General features: G+C 39.7%; 3 protein-coding genes across 11 annotated transcripts in view; 1 reads left to right on the top strand and 2 right to left on the bottom strand.

The window, feature by feature from the left end:
• Positions 1-1295: 1295 nt before the first annotated feature.
• On the bottom strand, positions 1296-6782 carry ift52 (intraflagellar transport 52 homolog (Chlamydomonas)). Of its 6 annotated transcripts, none has more exons than XM_015020614.1 (15): positions 6665-6782; positions 6485-6519; positions 6137-6306; positions 4840-4927; positions 4605-4734; positions 4449-4524; positions 4276-4347; positions 4060-4186; positions 3876-3959; positions 3291-3359; positions 3059-3213; positions 2901-2988; positions 2717-2825; positions 1540-1685; positions 1296-1401 (listed from the first exon to the last, which is right to left on the bottom strand). In XM_015020614.1, exons 3-15 carry the CDS (start codon positions 6256-6258, stop codon positions 1360-1362), a joined length of 1308 nt encoding a protein of 435 aa, XP_014876100.1. In that variant the 5' UTR covers positions 6259-6306; positions 6485-6519; positions 6665-6782; the 3' UTR covers positions 1296-1359. The 6 variants fall into 6 exon arrangements, with proteins under 6 accessions (XP_014876100.1, XP_014876099.1, XP_014876098.1 ...); XM_015020613.1 differs by having other exon boundaries at positions 6485-6578; XM_015020612.1 differs by lacking the exon at positions 6485-6519.
• A 703-nt stretch (positions 6783-7485) lies between these two features.
• Positions 7486-13451, bottom strand: acot8 (acyl-CoA thioesterase 8). 2 transcript variants are annotated; one of them, XM_015020618.1, is made up of 6 exons: positions 13150-13451; positions 11225-11361; positions 10908-11133; positions 9783-9940; positions 9499-9711; positions 7486-8301 (listed from the first exon to the last, which is right to left on the bottom strand). In XM_015020618.1, exons 1-6 carry the CDS (start codon positions 13329-13331, stop codon positions 8183-8185), a joined length of 1035 nt encoding a protein of 344 aa, XP_014876104.1. In that variant the 5' UTR covers positions 13332-13451; the 3' UTR covers positions 7486-8182. The 2 variants fall into 2 exon arrangements, with proteins under 2 accessions (XP_014876104.1, XP_014876105.1); XM_015020619.1 differs by having other exon boundaries at positions 9499-9690; positions 13150-13445.
• Positions 13452-16023: 2572 nt separating this feature from the next.
• phactr3b (phosphatase and actin regulator 3b) overlaps positions 16024-18902 on the top strand; it is a 38290-nt gene continuing 35411 nt past the window's right edge. For 2 of the 3 annotated variants that reach the window (XR_001422641.1, XM_015020606.1), the window contains exon 1: positions 16024-16398. Coding sequence is in view for 2 of the 3 variants with exons in the window: in XM_015020606.1 (XP_014876092.1) it covers positions 16266-16398 (133 nt within the window). In the remaining variant the exon portion in view is untranslated. The remainder of the gene's footprint in view (positions 16399-18902) is intronic. The other variant, XM_015020605.1, reaches the window with a different exon arrangement.

Genomic DNA, 18902 nt, shown 5'->3' on the forward strand with positions numbered 1-18902 from the left:
GAAATTCCTAAAATAACTACTGGAAGAGTTAAAGGAATTAAGCACTAATCTTTGACAGAAATCTGTCAATTTCTGTTGAAAGCACAGCATGTAAATAATAAATCATCACACAATATACATGTAATAAATATCAGTGCTGGTATGGTGGATAAGGAGTAATGGGCACCAAATTTGAAATCTGCTAAAAAATAAGAAGCTTTGGGCTGGCTCTGGATGGGACTGGCTTAACAGTAATTGTTCTTTTTTTTTATTCTTCTGTATTTTTTATGATCATTTAAATAGCAAATTTACCGTTAAAAAGGGCAAAAAAAATTAAAGCATATTTTCTTCCTTTCTAGACATTAAAACCAACATATCGACTCATAAAACAGGAAGTTGCAATCCTGTACATTTATACAGAAGTTTTCAGAACCATTTCGGCTTGTAGCGGGTCATCTCCTCCTCCTGATGACCCGCTCTCACCCCAGCTGCTTCAATTAACCAGCAGCTAAAATCCACCTGCAGCTGACTGAATAGTTTCCTGCCTCCATGGACGCAATGGAGAAAGCTGTTGTCCACAAAGGTAAGGTCCATGTTTCTGAAAGCGGCCTCATATCCATCTGATTAGCCCAAAGGTTTTATTCCAAACGTTTCTCCCTTTCTAGACGTCAAAAGTTTCGAGTACTCTCCGTCGGAGTTGGACAGGGCCTTTTTCGAGGAGCAGAGTTTCCTGTCCGCTTCGTCTCTGGACCAATTGTCCACGTCGAAGCCTTCTAACGCCGCCGGAGCGGACGGGTTTGACGGCAGGTCGTCCATCCTGGCGTCCCTCTGCCTGTCGTCGGATGCCATTTCTCCTTCCGTGGGGTTTCCACCCTGCGGTTTCAACATGAAGGAGGCGGACTGCTGCAACCTCTCCATCTCTCCGCAGGGGAAGTTCTCTACCCCCCGCGTGCTTTCCAAAGAGCCCCGAAACTCCGTCTGTTTCGACCAGTCCCACGCGTTTCTCTCGGCTTCGCAGGTCTCCTTGGATGTCTCCGTGATCAAGTCGGAAAGCAACAGCCCCAGATTCTTCATAGAGTCCGGCACCCAGGAGCAAACGTGGAGCCCCAAACCCCAGCTGCCTGAAGTTTGCCCTGACCAGGGGGCCAATAAAGACGATAGCTGACTGGATGAAACGTTGGTGGAAGGAAAACCAGACTTTGACTCTCAATCAGGGTCAAATTGCAGAAAAATTATTTTATAAAGTGTAGCCTAATAAATCAAACATTTGTTTCCATTAAATAAAATGCAGTGTGAAATAACATTTGTTTACAGTCTTGGTCTCCATGTAGTTTTTATATTGAAACCATGAAGAAAGTCTTGACGTGATTGTGGTTCCGATCAGAGTGGAGTGAATTGGGTCTCTGGGTCGAAGTCATGTTCCTGTAAAGTAAAACTGCAGTAAGTAAAAGCTCCCATAGCAGTCGCCATAGATCATGGTGTCTGGTCTTGAAAGGCATTTGTCAGGGAAAGCAATATTTGCAGGGCACTGGCCCCAAGAATCACCATTTACCATCTCACCTGGTTAAGTTTCTTGAATTCTACCACCTGGAAGAAAATGTGTTCCAGGATGTGCTTGGCGTCCCTGTGCTCTTTATCCAGCTTCGGTGTCACACCCAGAATTTCACCACATTTGCGTACATAAAACTCGAGGTCATCATCTGTGCCTTTTTAAAAAGAAAAAGTTTAATAGTTGGATGAGACGATTTAAATCCGTTTCACTCTTGAAAAGCTTTACTTTACAAAATCTGCATCATATCCAGTCCATCAGTGCATGTTTACATGTAGGTCACCAAAATGAACTTTAAGCAAAAAGTTTCCAGTTTATAATAAAAACCTGGTCAGTATGCAGATAAATTTGCACACGGGCAGAAAACTGCAGTGTGATTAAAGAAATCACACAATTTAACTAATGCAGATTAGACAATCACTGAAGAAAAGACTGATACCTACTGGCTCTGCAGCATTAAACTAACTTGAACTTACTGCATGAAAAGTTTACACATCCATATTTGGAATGTGCCATGCATTTGGATTGAACCACCCTGATGTGTTTTTGGTTTGTCTCTAGCAGCTCTGAACACATCCAGATGGAACATTTTCCTCTCTTTATTCTAAAAATTAAAAGGTCAAGTCAGAATGGAAAGTGTTAACATTTTCAAATCCTGCTACAGAAGCAGAGTTTCCCTCTATTTGAGACCATCCACCTTGTCTGGATGATCCTGCCACAACAATATGTTACTGCTCATTCAGGGTAATATGTTTTCATCACAGATGATAGTAAGAAGCTTAATTTCAGTCTCTGACCAGAACACCACCTTCCAAGTGTTGTCCTCCATAGTGCCCATAAATTCACACCCTTGAATACTCTTTTACAAATCAATACATCAACAAAATTTGACTTTTTGACTAAAACTACAAATTTGACAACTTATCACTTTCAACAACTTTGTAATTTAAAATTTCCTGATTCGTACTTTACTTTCCAATCTAGAGGGACAGTTATGTCTTGATAGGTTTGTAATTGTACAAGAAAAAAAATTGAAGTTATTGAAATTAATGTCACAAAATGTGAAATGATGTAAGGGGGTAATTATTTTTTGCAAAGCCCTGTCTGACGTAGTGGTAATGGACTTAATTTGCAAGCTACCAACTCAATAGAAAGTTAACCAGATATTGGGGATTCTAATCGCCTTACATTTATTGGTAAGTTGGGCGAGTCGTACTTTCTCAGAGGAGAACGTTTCATCGAGATCAAACAGGTCCAGCATGGGAGAAGGCAACTCACTTAACGCAGGTGGAAAGACCTTCAAGGATAAAATAACATCCATCAGTGTTACAATCTGTTTCCTGCTCAGTGAATGCTGAATCCACAGACTCACAGCAGGCTGAAGCTGAGGCAGCGGCGTCTCAAACTGTGGAGTGATGAGCTGAAGTGGCTCGTGTTTCACATTGAGCTGCTTAAAGGAACTGCAAACACATTGTTATAGCTATGAGACAGAAAATTACCAGGGGTTTGTTGAACGCTCGTTCCATATACCTTATGACTTCTGGTAAACTGTGGGGCGACAAATTGAACAAAGACATATCAAAGAGGGAGGTGAAGTCCCGCGGGTTCTCGTCTCCCTCCTGTAAACACACTCGCAGCTGTTCCGACAAGCGGCCCGTGTCTGGCAGCATTGTGTAGTCTGCAATCTAGGCGACACAACAACAGGAAGTGAGCTAATGGCGATCGCTGGAGGTGATCTTTTAGTATGGTCCAGTCTGCACACCTCGGGATCCTCTGCGTCGATCTGATTCAGCTGAATGTTTTCTGACATGAGCCACTGAAGCACAACGGCCTGCAATGAAATGAGGTAAACAGTTTTATTTCTGTTTTTGCATGTTGTTCAAAATGTTCTAAAAAAGAAGCTAAAAAAAAAATCATAAATTTCAAAGGTATGCAGTTGCTGAAATTATGTAACTGATGAGGTTTAAAAGCCCATAAAGCTACTTTTAGTGTTTTCTCCACTGCAACTTCCATGAGACCACACATAAATATAAGTTAACAAGAAAATACGTTTAAACATAAGCAGTTAAAAATCATGCTTTTTATGTAACTGGTGTCCCGGAGAAGTTTTCCTTCTAGGTTTCTTTTTTTAAGAGCAATGTTTGTGTTTTGGGGCTCTGATTACTGTTTTTTTTTTTTTTTTTTTACCAGAAAATAGGCTGCAATTATTTAATTATTTTTATCATTATGTCAATATATATCAACACATTTTGTGGTACCACTGGAAAACACACCCCTTTAAAACATTAGATCTTCACTCATTTGTTATCAATCATTTTACAAAAAGTTCTTCAACATTTGGACTCACCATTATTTTACTGTTCTCTTCCCTGTCTGTGTACTGATCACAGAACATGTGGCAGGAACCCAAAACGGCCAGTTTACCAGACTCCTGTGTGAGACAAAAAACTAATTATACTAATTATATTTACAGGTGGTCATTGTCATGAAGTTTGGGGGGAAAAAAAGGAGAAAGAATGAAATCCACAGGCCTTTCCGTGGTAGAAGGCCAGGACGGGCCTGTTGAGCGGGAAGCAGACAGAGCCGGTTGACAGAACAGCCACAGCAGGTTTCATCACGCTCAGTGTGGCTCCAAAAGGGTACACAAATGTCAGAGCCCTGCAGAAACCCACACAGATCAACTCAACTTCAGACCACAGCAACCATACAAACCAAAGCAACCAGTGTTAGAAAACAGAGTTGCTTACTGTGTGTTGTTTCCAATAGCTTCATCCTCGATCACCCCGGTTACCACTTTGCCGGCAGCTCGACTGATTTCCCTTAAACAAAAAAAAAAGAAAAAGAAAGAAAGGAGAATGATGAAACTTCTGCAAATTAAAGAGTGCATTTCCATAACGAAGACCAGAAGGTGACAGCTGACCTGTTCAACACGCCGTTGGAGACCAGGGCCTCCTTGGGGTGAAAGTATTTGTAGTACACATTCCGGACTACAGCGTCTGTTGCAGTGAAAGGAGAGAAAGATTGGCTTCGACTCAGACCGGCGAATCTGGGCTTTGTGTCAGACTGCTGTACGCACCACTGTTGACCATTATTCCAAACTCCTCCAGGAGGAAATTGATGTTTGTGTCATATTTCATTTCTCCTCCCTCTCCAAGCATGACCAGCATGTTTCCTCCTCCATCCAGGTAGTGCTTCAGCACCTCCAGCTGTGGAAAAAAAAATACGGGATAAGTTTGCACAAAACAATCTTCATTCTTCCTGAAGCTTTTGTGTAATATTCCGCTGCTGTGAAATGTCTTAATGCACATCACCTCTGATGCTGTGAACTTCTCCCTTGGGCCGGCAGTTATCCACAGCTTCACACCCTTCAGCTTCTCTACAGACAGTTCTTCCTTTATACTGCAAGGGATGAAGATGAGCCACTCAGTAAGGAGGATAAAATCTAAAGTCATGACCAGGTTTCTCACACATAGTTTTAACTTCTTAAATTGGCTTGTATGTAGCCAGTATGGAAGGTAAAGAGTGACTAAATTAAATACATAAATATACCATAAAATATATATCATAAAATTAAAAACATCCTTAAATAATTTATCACTGAATAATTAAATATATAATGAAACTGTGAAATATGCAAATAATTAGATGTCCTGGGAAATAACTAAATCTACCTTTTTAAATGAGTTTAGATAAAAAATAATTGGCCTAGTTTTAATATTGTTTTATTTACTTTTATTAATCTACAGGTTACGGTATTTGAGTCAGTGTTTCTTTTTTCTTTTTTACTGTTTTCATGGTTATTGAGCCATTTAGAATAATGTTTTATTCTTTGTGTGTTGATGCAATTTTTTCTTTTTGTCAAGAAAGCTGACTCCCCTCACTGTAACCAAATCTATCTAATGGTCTAAATAAAATTTATTTACTGATTGTACTTTGAAGGAAAATTTTTATCTTAAAATATATGTAATTATTTCACTGTGTATTTATTTATTTCATGGCTCTTGTGGCAGCACTATTGTCATAAAATAATTTAAATAATTCAAAGCCAGAGTACAGTGTGAATATCATCTCAATAAGTTAAAATGCCACTGAAAAGTTCACCATATTTAGATGCACTTACCAACCTCCCTACACATGAATGGATTTTGCTTCACAATCCTCTCAAGGCTGGAGATATTCAAGTTTCTTGTGCATAATTTTCTACCACTACCTGTCCCTTTCACTCAACTTTCTACTTCTATGATTAGATGCAGCACTCTGTGAACACCAGGTTTATTTAGCAATAACCTTTGGCAGCTTACTCTCATTGTGGAGGATGTCAGTGATAGTCTGCTGGACAATTAAGTCAGTTTTCCCCATGACTGTACAGGCCAAAACATTGATGTAATGTTATATTTCGGTATTATAAATAATAATAGTTTTATATAACATTCAAATGTACTAGGGTTTTCATTAGCTGTAAGCCATGGTCATTTAAATTAGGCAGACCTATATAGAAGTTTCACGTTTTGAACTGAACTTCTGTTTGATGGCATTCCAATTTATTGACACGCACCTGTACTTATGTGTCGAACTTAAACACGCTGACCGCAGTGGGGTTACTCTTACCTCTGGATTTTCCACTGCGATCTGAGTCTCTTCTGCATGTACTTGTAGCCATTGTTGATGCCAAACAGCTCTCTTTTAGAAGCATTAAAGATTATGAAGCTCTGTTGTTCTTTCTCCATCATTATTAATGTGCAAACTTAAGACTTCGGGTTGTGTTTGTTTCCATATACCTGAAAAACAATATAAACTGAATATTAAAGTCTCGTGCCTTCAGTTACAGTACTACGTAGCGTGGAAAGCTAGCGGTAATGTTAGCACGGTTGTTTCACTGCACTTCATACAGCGTCAAAAAACAATTAAGCCAGCATTGTTTCATACACATCACAGAAATCGTTTCTAAGACTTAACTTTTTTTTTTAAATATACATGTTTGCAGTCCGCAGCTGGAAGGACAAAGCTCAGAAACTGAGAAGCTAATGTTAGCTGCTGTCAGTATCTACCGCTAACGGGGTTGAAACACGTTAGTGTGATGAGTTTTCCGGATATGTGATTAAAAACAGAGTTCAGAAAAGAGATAAAAATACTTACTTCCTTTCAATAGAATATTATTTTGTTATATAATGTTATTTAGCGTTAACTAAATATCTTAAAGCGCTCCTTGAAGTGATGCATTATGGGAAGAATTGGTAACTAAGGGCGCGAACTACATAGCAACCGAGTGGGATAGCTACGTGTCAAAACAAAAGCTTCCTCTAAGATTTTCTTAATTCCTTTTGTGGAATTGGCTTATAAAATTGTAGGTACCATATTTTATTAATATTTACATATTTAATTAAATTACAAGCAGGGATAGAGGAGGGAAAGATGACGGAGTCATCATACTTTTTAATTTTAATTTCCCCTTGGGATCAATAGTATTTTTGAATTTGAATTACTCCTACAGTGATATTGAAAGTTTTCTCTTACTTTTCCATAGAAATCTCCAAAACACTTTCAACACAACTTTTGGGGATTCTGCAAGGAAGGAAAATGTTGACAGTAGATATTTACATAAGCTGTATAAAAGGGATGCACAGTGGCACTGAAAATAGACCCTGGGTTTTAAATTATTTTCATGTATTTTGCATATGTGGGTTATTTCCTGGTACACCGGCTTCCTCCCACAGTACAAACATGGCCGAGTTTTAATTTTATGGAAAAAAATAAAAAAATAAAAACTCTTCCTTGCACAATAATCTCTACCAGTTCCATGTGAAGAGATATAGAAAAGTCTCTGACATACTCATTGTTTTTTATGCATCCCTTTGCATTTTAGTAAAACAAAAATGGCACCTACTGTGTCCTGGGTTCTTCACCATCACCCTGTTCATTGAGCTGCTTGTTCCTCACAGGTTTTAAATGCACAAACATTTTATCACAAGTTACAAGCTTTATTGTTACAGTGCAGAATTCTCTTAACTTTTTCACATTCAAGCTAAATACAAAGCACATTTTGACATTAGTGCAATAATTGAAACAAGTCTGACTTCTGGGATACCCCTGTAAGGAAAATGATACATTAAAAACAAGTTACCATGCTATCAAGGCACCACAGGTCAGAAATGTTGCAACAAAATCAACAAAAGGAGTCAACATTGTATATTAACTTTTATATTATATAACATCATTGCATGAATGTTTCCAAGAAATACAGAAAAGCTTAAATCCATTCTAGGCTTTTCTGTCTTTGGGAATGTTAATAAACAAAAATTTATTCATAAAATTGAAATATTTCAAGCTGGTAGACAATGTTATAAATTCTACACAGTCACAATAAACGGCACATCTGGTTGCATCTGCGGATATCGTCACGTCTTCATTAGGTTCTAACATGGCTTATATTTTAGCCACCAGTGTACAAACGTATCACACTCGTTCATAAAACTGAAAAAATGTTATTCAAGTCCTGACATGTAAAACCCTAGAAGTTAGAAAGATTGTACTCGCTCCCCCAAATGCATAAATAATTTTAATTTGATATTTGAATACTTTAAAAGCAATCCTTCCATAAAACACTTAAAACAGCAGATGTCACTCATAATTATAGCAAATATGTAATAAAAACTGCTATAGCTTGCTGTTCTCTGGGACAGGTTTGACTCTGAGGACCCCTTCCTGAGAGCACGAGGCAGCCAGGACCCCATCTCTTCTCCACAGCCGGCCCTGAGCCAGTCCTCTGCTGCTTCCTGCAGGAGTCAACAACCACACACCAAAAACGAACACAAACGTTAGGCTCAAACTGGAAATGGAGAAAAATTTAGGAAAAAGGACAAATCTGAGGTATCGTATTGGCCGTTACTGACCCGATACAGAAAAACAGCTGAACTGACTTAAAACGCTTCTCTGTTTAAACACAGACATAAATGTAGTGAATTACAAATCTATTTGATAACTCTACACCAGTGCAGCACACATAGATACACCGATGGCTTTACAACCTTGGTAAGACATGTAAAAACAACAACTTTATTTTGTTAAGTCAGCGCAATTTAGAGTACAACAGTTAACGTAGAAACTGAAACAACAGGTTGGGTATGTTGGTCAAACATGTAAAAAATAAATTGCAACAAACCTTTTTTCAAATGGTTCAGAAAACACAATTAGGAATTCTAAGTATGATGTAAAATAAATAAAGCTTGACATCACTCAAAATTAGACTGAATAGATCTGCCCTAATGGATAGGGCACATTGCCACTGATAACATATCTAGAATTTTTTTCAATATTGGCAACGATTTAGATATTAATATCAGATCGGTGCATCTCTAGGTATTAACTGGCTAGAGTGAGATTTGAAAATGGACACATCCCAAAACGCAAGGCTGAGCAATCTGTGTCCTTAGTTTAAGTATGATTACATGCAAAGAGCCTTTCAGAGCAATTTAATGAATCCCAACTTGAAGGTTCAGGTACCACAGCTTCTGTTGTGATGGTTGGTAAGTCAACACAGAGAAAATTAGAGCGGCGAGAGTTTATAATGATTTAAACAAGTCACTTGGAGAAACCTATAACACAGTGGTGTCCAAAGTGGGCTGGTATACGCATGTTTTATTTCTCTCCATGATTTAACACACCTGGATCCAATGATGGCTCATTAGAAGGACTAAGAAGAACACTGACATACTGAGAAGGTTGTTAACTACCACCAGGGGGAGAACTACAGCATGCAGGGTGCCTCGCCCTCCAGGACCCACTTTGGATACCACTGCTCTAAGAGGCCCTTGTTCCACCACTTCAAATGAGTGAGTCATTCATTAATCGAGCAGCACTCAGAATGGTGCCAACACTTATTTTGTATTTTACTGTTCATCTTCACCATTGTTGTCCAGAACAAAGCGGGGCAGGTATGTGAGGACAGCGGGGTTACAGGAGGAGGTTCTGACCTGCCCAGGGGCTGTCACACTCGTACAGCATCCACTCGTCGCTACGGAAGGTGCTGTGGAACCACATGGCGTGGTCCAAGGAGGCGGTGAAGCGGGCCTTGTATTTAGGGTATGGCAGCAGTACCGTCCCTAGGAGGGCAAAGTCTGACACGTAGGCGGCCACACAGCAGTGCAACTTCATGTTTCCTTCACCTGCATGGGAACAAAAGCCATCTGCATCCACAGAACTCATTCAATTATGTTTTTTTTTGTTTTCTTGCCGTTATGGGTTGTTCAGATATTACCGATATGTCCTCGCGCTCTGGCCCAGAACAGCCTCCGTGGTTGTCCTGAAACGTGGCGGTAAAACTGTGCTGGGCTGACGGGCTTCACCTCGATGGGAACCTCGGTAGCCAGGAGTTTGTTCAGGCCTTGTTTTGCACTCTCTGTCAGGTCTGGTTTACTGTGAGGTGAGCAGATCCTCAGATCACATTCAGAGCAGAATGAAGACAGTTTGTTGTGCAGCCAGATGGAGCAGTGAGTTCTCATCTATCCTTTTTCTACAATTTCATTCATACTTTTTTAGGGGTGAGGCACTGCATGTTTGGACAAATCCCTTTGGTTTTGGATGTTGTGCAACTTTAATTTTTTTTTTTTACTTTCAGATAGCTGATGTGATGCAAACCATGGAAACAAGGTGCTTTTCCTTACAACCACTAGCTAATTGGCATCTCAAAAGATCAAATGATACCTGAACTCTGATCCCAGATCAGAGGAGAAGGTGGCTTCAGGGATGAGGAGGTCCAGAGAGAGGGAGGAAGTTCAGACCGTCTTAAATTTAAAATGTTTTAGTTATTCCCTCAACTAGGCCTGTCAAGATAACATATTTTGCTTGATGATAAATTGTTCCAGTAATTATTACGATAAACAATAATATTGTTGTTTTGAAGTCATATATTTATACTGGTGTAATGATACAGTCTCAAAGACCAAGAAACTTTAATTGTTTCAGTAAAAATTTAGCACAGGAACTGGAAGACATTTTAAATATCCAAAGTAAACAACAACCAAAAACGATAAAACAGAAATCAAATCCATGCACACACAAAAATAAAATGGATTAAGAAGTCTGTAAACATATTCAAAAAATATGTGTGGAATCAAAACTGTTGATTTCATTTTAATTTATCATGAGATTAATTGATTGCTTACCTCCAACATTGATTTTGATTATCTGACACAAAAACACTACTGTAAAAATATTATTGCTATAATATTCACTAGCAAATTTCACACAGGTGGGACAGAGTGCATCAGCACCATGTAATTCTTTCACCCCATCAAAAGCCTCATGACCACCACAAAATACCGACAGCAGAACATCTTTGAACTTCCAACCAAGCTCACATCTCCATCACAGAGCGCCGTACCTGAGGTAACGCTGGATGATCTCCTCAACGGTGGGAAGGTCTTCAGGCTGAGGGACCACCGGCATGGGGAACTGGTGCTGCAGCGGGCTCGGCTGCAGCAGCTGGAAGGACGCCTGGCAGATCAGGATGGGCTGTCCGTGCTGGATGGCCTTCACAGAGCGTACAGTGAAACTGCGCCCATCTCTAGTGCGGTCCACCTGGTACAGAACCGGTACCTTTGGGTCTCCTGGAAGAAAAGAAAGGAGGAAAAAAACAAACAATGATTCAACTCTTCAAACTGTTGCTTGGCTCCAGATGTTTCATAATCTGAGTCTTACCTGCTCGCACAAAGTAGCAATGGAGCGAGTGGGCATAGAGATCGTCACTGACCGATTTGGCAGCAGCCACCAGAGCCTGGCCGATGATCTGACCGCCAAATAAGCGCCGTGTGCGTGGCACCCAGTGGTGCGTTCCCCTGGGGGAGAAAGAGATGGGACTGAAATAAAATACTCTTATCAGATCCAGCTGCTAGGAATAAAACGTAAAGCTTCCTGCAAGCAGGTTTAGTAGCTTCTAGCTGCTCCTAGAGATGAACTGATCGAGTTTGGTGGATGACCATTTTGATCTCCAGTTCATAGCAAAATATAAAAATAAATGTAAAAAAAATTAACAGTTTTCATAAATATTGTTTTCCAGTAAGGGTGCAATGACAAATAGGCTCCAATTTCCATAACGTCATGATCGGCTGATACCGATGTAACTTAACAACATAAGTTTGTTAAGTTGTGACAAAAAGCTGTCACAACTTAGCAACACAACGTTGTGCGTTTAGTGATAAAAAAAATTGCATTGGCCAAATTTGGAATCGGAAGGTTAGGCTTTTTAAAGATTAATGATCAGCCAGAAAACTACAATCGGCGCACTTCTTTTTTCCAGCCTTTCTGACATCAGCAGCCATTGTTAATTCATATTGGAAGCAGAAGCTAGATCTCACTTTTTTGACAGAGAAAGTGTGATCTCTAAATTTTTAAGAATATAGAGATCACACTTTCAACTCTATAACTTATTAGAGTAGACAGTATGTGGAATCAGACTGCTTGGATACAATATTAGACGGACCTTCGTATTCATTTTACTTAGTGCTAAAGCTAACAGAGAGGAGTGGGAACACTGTGATGAAAGAAAAGGATTCAGGGAAAGGGAAGTCAATCGCACTCATTATTGCAATATTGAGCAATAGTACTGCAATACATCATATTTTGGGAGTTTTTTGTGTCCATCTGATGCTAGCACAGGTGTTTTCCCTTAACCTTAACTCAGAACTTTCCAAAAGACTTCTCACATTTTCAATACCAGGAGGCTTCAGAGCAGATTGAAAGCCTTANAATGNTAAAAGTGTGTTCAGCTGAGCAGCTGTCTCCTGGAGTCCATCTCTCACTTGGACCTAGTGTCTTAGACCGGGGCCCTTAAATCCTTAAAATTAAGGATTTACATATAAGGTCCTTAAATCCAGGCCTCAAGGACTGGGGTCTTGCAGCTTTTAGATTCCCTCTGCTTTAAAACACCCGTGTCAAATAATCAGGTCATTAGCAGGACTCTGTAATTCAGCCACTTGATTGACTTGTGTTGGGCCAGACGCATCTAAAAACGATGTGTTGAGTACGATGTGAAAGATTTGATTTTTGATTTTCTCATCAATATAAAAACTGGCCAGTTTTAGTTGGGAGATTATCTCAGTGCAAATCTAAATGTTTGTTTTACATTACAATCATTACAGTTACAGGAACTGTTGTCCACATGACTATACAATTTGTTAGAGTAGTCTATTATAAAGCATATTTTCCCAGTGGTGTGTGTGTGTATATATATATATATATATATGCTTTTTTTTTCTTTTACAAAAAAAGATTAAGAAAAAAATAAAAAAGTCACTGTTCCGTCTCCAAAATTGTTTTATCCATGTTAATCTTGAAAAAAACAGTCACAAGCTTGGAGCTGCCTGCATGCGATTCAATCATTTTTAAAAATGAGTCGCGATCATGTGTATTTTTCAACCCATTTATTTACGTTTGCAGCGATTTATTCAGGCATTGTGACAGTCACCTACCCGGAATCGTTACACTGACAGAGACGGTTTTCGGTATTGAACACCTCCCTAAAAACACAGCTGTAAAACTGTTTATCCTTTCAAAAGCCCCAGTTAACTAGAAGCAAGTGAACTAACTTCTAAATGTTGTAGAAATGACGAACTGGAGCTACTTACCTGTAGAGGTCAATGTCCAGCTGCTCCAGGTTTAAAACACTGGTAACCAGGACGCTTCGGAGGTCCTGCGGGTACTGAGCTCCAGAACTTTCCGAGCTGTCATCCTCAGCTGAATTATGTGACTCTATTTTACCAATTAACCGGTTAACGGCATCACTCTCACTCACTTTCCCGTCTGCCATTTTTCTTTAGCACTTCCTCTTATTTCCTTAAGACTCGGTGCCAATCAGATATATTGCTCTTTATCGCCTCCCAGTGATGAAGTGAGTTATTTTCAAGCTTTCCAAAGCATATATTTGTAGATTACATATGAAATATTAATAGTTTTTAAACTAAAAAAAACACAAACGGTTAATTATATTTTTCAAAAGTATATTCCCCTCAATGTTTTCACATTTCAAGTACAGCCTAAACTTCAACGTATTTTGAATTTTATGAAATCTAACACAAAGTTGTGCATAATTGCAATGCAGTGGGAAATTCTGCATGTTTCAAAAGTATTTTTTGAAAACATGCATCCAAGTCTTGGTTATATACATTATATTTCCAAAGTTATGCTCACCCATCCTAAATAGGACTCAGGTGTTCCAATCACTTCTATGGCCATGGGTGTGTAAAATGAAGAACCTAGGCATGAAAACTGTTTTTACAAACATTTGTGAAAGACTGGTTTGTTCTCAGGCACTCAGTGAATTCCAGAGTGGAACTGTGATAGGATGTCACCTGTGCAACAAATCCAGTCGTGAATTTTTCTCACTCCTAAATATTCCACAGTCAACTGTCAGCTATATTATAAGAAAATGGAAGTGTTTGGGAACGACAGCAACTCAGCCATGAAGTGGTAGGCCACATAAACAGACAGAACGAGGTCAGCAGACAGTGAAGAGGTGCAAAGAGGTCGCCAACTTTCTGCAGACTCAATCACTACAGACCTCCAAACTTCATGTGGGCTTCAGATTAGCTCAGTAACAGTGTGCAGAAACTTCATGGAATGGGTTTCCATGGTGACCAGCTGCATCCAAGCCATACTTCACCAAGAGCAATGCAAAGCGTTGGATGCAGTGGTTTAAAGCACTCCACCAGTGGACTCTAGAGCAGTGGAGGCGCCTTCTCTGGAGTGACATATCGCGCTTCTCCATCTGGCAATCTGATGGATGAGTCTGGGTTTGTTGGTTGCCAGGACAACGGTATTTGTCTGACTGCATTGTGCCAAGTGTAAAGTTTGGTGGAGAGGGGATTATGGTGTAGGGTTGTTTTCGGGAACTGGGCTTTGCCCCTTAGTTCCAGTGAAAGGAACTCTGAATTCTTCAACATACCAACACATTTTGCACAATTCCATGCTCCACACTTTGTGGGAACAGTTTGCAGCTGGCCCCTTCCTCTTCCAACATGATTGAGCACCAGAGCACAAAGCGAGGTCCATAGAATACCTGTGGGATAAATTAGAACATAGACTGAGAGTCAGGTCTTCTCGTCCAACATCATCAGTATGTGACCTCACAAATGCACTCCTGGAAGAGTGGTCAAAAATCCCCATAATCTCTCCTAAACCTTCTGGACAGCCTTCCTAGAAGAGTTGAAGCTGTTCTAGCTGCAAAGGTGGACCAATGTCATATTGAACGTATGGATTAGGAATGGCTTGTTCCTTAATCTCATATGTGAGTGAAGGCTGGTGAATGAATGCTTTTGGCAATATAGTTTATTAGTCAGATTGGAAGCAGAGTGACTGAAAATAGAGGCAGCTGGTACTGCAGCAAGAAGATCCTGTGTTCAAATCCCACCCAGTTCCATTTGATTTTAATTAAGAGTATTAGAGTAACTGGAACTGAAAACAAAAGCATGCCACACTTTTCAGAGTTTTATTTCTGAAGTTTTTGTAAACCACATGTCATTTTCTCTCTTCCTCACAGTTGTATGCTACTTAGATGACAGGACACTTTGAAGTTTTGTGGTTGTAACAAGACAGAATGAGGAAAAAATAAAGAGAAATGATTATTAATAAAAGGTGCACATAATTAGGCAAAATTTGTGAGGAATAATTTTGGAAAATGCTGGAGATTTGTCTTTCATTCAGGTTGTAATAAATCTCAGTACCACATTAGAGAGCAGCCACACATCTGACTTGCTTCTTGAAGATGTTTCATCTCTTATCAGGGGTTGGGCAGATTCGTGTTTATTATATAACATGATGATTACATAAACCTGGAAGAACGGCTGTCCAATCGTATTCTAGTCAATCCTTCAACGAGGAAAAACAATCAGGAACTATCGGATAGTTTTTGCTTTGTTTGTAACATTCGCAGTAAAGATCCAATAGTTTCTCATTAACTGTTACTAGCTGTTGGTTAGCATCTCCAAGTAAAGTGAAGCATGACCACATATGCAAATTCCTGAATGTCAATGGCATAAAAGATTTATAAAAAAAAAAAAAAATCAGAACATCAGAACTGAGCATCAACACCTGCTGTGTGAACATATAGCTTAAAACTGGAAGGATCTAAAATAAAAGGGAAAATAGAAATGTCATATGCTCAGAAATGTCCTTGTTTTTTCTGGAAAATTTCTGAAATTAATCTAAAAAATTATGAGTTTTTTTTGTTGTTGTTGTTGTTGAAAATTTCCTCTTTCTTTCTACCTTCTATGTCCAAACTGTTGTATTATCTGTGATGTATAGTAAATAAGCTTAATAATAATAATAATGACAAAGCCACAACTTTATTTGTTCTGAAAACGTAAAGTCACTGAGAAAAAAACCCCACAATAATTGCTACTAATTATCAAATCTGTTTTAAGGAACAGCCCACTTTCACGCTCCATGTCTAACTCAACTGTGTGTTGAGAAAAATCATGAGAAAAGATTGAAGGGGCTTTTTGGGGGTGTGGGGGAATCACGTGTTTTTTGGCACCGTCGACACTCTCTATAATGCTGCGCTCGTAATGGATTTCCCGCTGGTGGCTGCTGCTGACCGGGGAGCCGCAGCTGCAGCAGCGGAGCGCAGCGCATGAAATCAGCGCCTACCACTTGATGCCGCTGACCTTGGCCGGTTGGTTGGCTGTTGGCGGAGATCACGCCTCTTTCACATCAACATTTTTTTTCCCTTCTTCTTTCTCCAACCATGGCATCATCCTCATCATCAACAGCATCACCATCCGACGGGCTGGATGATGAATGCGTGGTGCAGCGCGGAAGATCTCAGAGTGACCCTAGCAGCGTCACCGAGGTCCGCTCGGGAGAAGCCCACGGTCCAGGTAAGAGGATAAGAAGAGGGCGCCGGCTGGACGTCTGTTTTTTTTTCTTTTTTTGTTCTTTTTCCGTTTGATGCCGGTGAATCACGTGTGCTTGGTCGCGTGCTCGGTGATCCCGCTGATACTATATGCAACATGCGTCGTCATGTGCGTATTTTTGCGCTGCGCTGCAGGGCCTTCCAGGAACCCCCCCCCCCCCCCCCACCACCACCACCACCATGATAAAACTGAGCATCACGTGGGCATTTCTGAGACTGTGTGTGCATTCTGCCATGCTTCCATCACGGTGTCGAGTCTGTGACGTAATCTGCAAAACAACCTTATTATTCCATAAATCTGATCATTTTCATTGGGTTCATGATGTTTTTGCTTTGAATTTTTCCTTTACATGTTCTCTTTACTTAAAGCTGGAGCAGCGCTGCTGCTTTTGTTGCTGGTGGTGTATTTGGCTGTTTCCATGGTGATCCAAATGGCAGAAGGCAGTGCCAGGCTTTCCAACTGTGAGGTGACATGGTGCTCATCTGTCTGCTCCACTTTTTTTCCACGTCTTTCCAGCAGCAGTCGTAAGCCTTTCCAAGTGAATTGCCGGTTCAGGCCTTGACGTTGGCCTTTAGTGTTGAGGTGGAATCCCTATTTCTGCTGGACGTTGTTGGGAAGGTGTTTTCTGTTGCTTGGCAGCCCGGGAGCTTTTTTAAAAGCTACTGCTGTGGAGTGTTGATAAATGTATAGGAGTATAGTCTTTTTTTTGTTAGTTTTTTTTTGTGAATTGGCAGCAGATTATAAAAACCTCAATCATTTTCATTTACATTATTTATTGTTTTTCTCTTTCCTCTCTTTCTACCAAAAACTGGATGACAAAAGTCTTCAGTCTGGTTCTTCGATCTCAATAAGTCATTTTTTAAGGACAAAAATGTATTCATACATGTTTTCTTTACAGACTTCATGATTTATTTGTTATTGTTTCTGTGGTTTTCTGTATTTATTTTGATTATTTAAAATGTCTTCCTGTTTGTGTTAAATGTCAATCCTCTGAGAGCGTATACGTTATTATGCCATTACCATGTTATTACTTGAAAATGGTCTCAAATCAACTATATGATAATTTACAACAATAACTTCTGGGACAATTTATCATGCCAAGGACCAAGGCCTCCCCACACAGGCCACGTCCGGCCCCTGCACCACCACAGCACCCCACTTGAAGGTCCTTTTAGTCTTAGGATTCTTTGAGAATATGAGCTGTGGAGAAACCAAAACTGTAAGAAGAATCTTGTAAAGTCTGCCAAAAGCTCTGTAGAGTAGACCAGCTGCTCTGGTTAGATGAGGCCAGAACTGAATCCTAACGGCTGTATGTGGAAGAAAACATAGCCAGTTACCAAGCAATGATTTAGATCAAAGCATCTATAACGGCCTAAATCCAGTTAAGACTTTGTGGCAAGACTTGAAACTGATGTTCGTACACACTCCTCAGCCTATAGATGGAGCAGATCCACACTTTACACATTCATAAATTCTGTTTGAACACGACGCAGTCAGCTGTCATTGGACCCGAGGTCTCCAGGAAGGATCCTCTAGTCCTTCTGCCAGCGGCTGACTGACGCTGGCTGTGTTGATGCCCTCGCTCCTCTTCATGGCTCATTCTGTTCTCGTGGTTGTTATGGTTATGAAACTGTGTTCATTTCTGTCTGAGAAGCTCTGAGTCAACATCTGAAGGGTGGAAAATGGCCCTTGTGTAATCGTTTTAGACCTAATGTCCACCCACCAGCCCACAGTTCCCTTGTCAGCGTCTTCCATCCGCATCAGGATGTCGTCCCGCTCCTCCCCTGCTCTTCCATCCCATCACACTTGATGCTAGCACTTTAGCTATCAACCCTGTTATGACTGAATTCACTGCTTGAAGAATCATGTCCATTAATAGGGATAAAAGTGGGAGCAACAGATCTCTGATGTCAAGGGAATCAGCTGCATAATCGCCTTGACAACATTTTCATATGACCTCTCAATACAAGTATTACAAAGTAATGCATTGCAACACTTGGACATTTAAAGTTTCTAAGTTTCGTACCTCTTATAAGGCAAAATACCTACCAATGGATTGTAAAGGGGTGGTGTCATGTAAAAATATCTTTCTTGAGCTTTACATCATGTTATTATTTTCCTATTCAAAAACATGAGTGTTACTTTATTTTTTTCATACATGTTTGAGAAATTCTTTAGTCTCCTGTGGCAACCATTCAACTGTACAAAACTGCACAATGTGGGTTAAATGGTTAATAGAGTGATGACTTCCTTTCAGAAAAGCATATATATATATATATATATATATATATATATATATATATATATATATATATATATATATATATATATATATATATATATATATATATTATAAAGTCACAGTCAGGCTCAGGATAAACCTTTTCATCACCTAATTGAACCTTAAACCAAGCTATTCTTTTGTGACAATTTAGATTAGTTCTGGATAAATGATTGTCTCAGCTTTC

Source organism: Poecilia latipinna, unplaced genomic scaffold (genome assembly GCF_001443285.1).
Source record: "Poecilia latipinna isolate Pla-1442-1.1 unplaced genomic scaffold, P_latipinna-1.0 Scaffold2615, whole genome shotgun sequence".
NCBI lineage: Eukaryota > Metazoa > Chordata > Actinopteri > Cyprinodontiformes > Poeciliidae > Poecilia > Poecilia latipinna.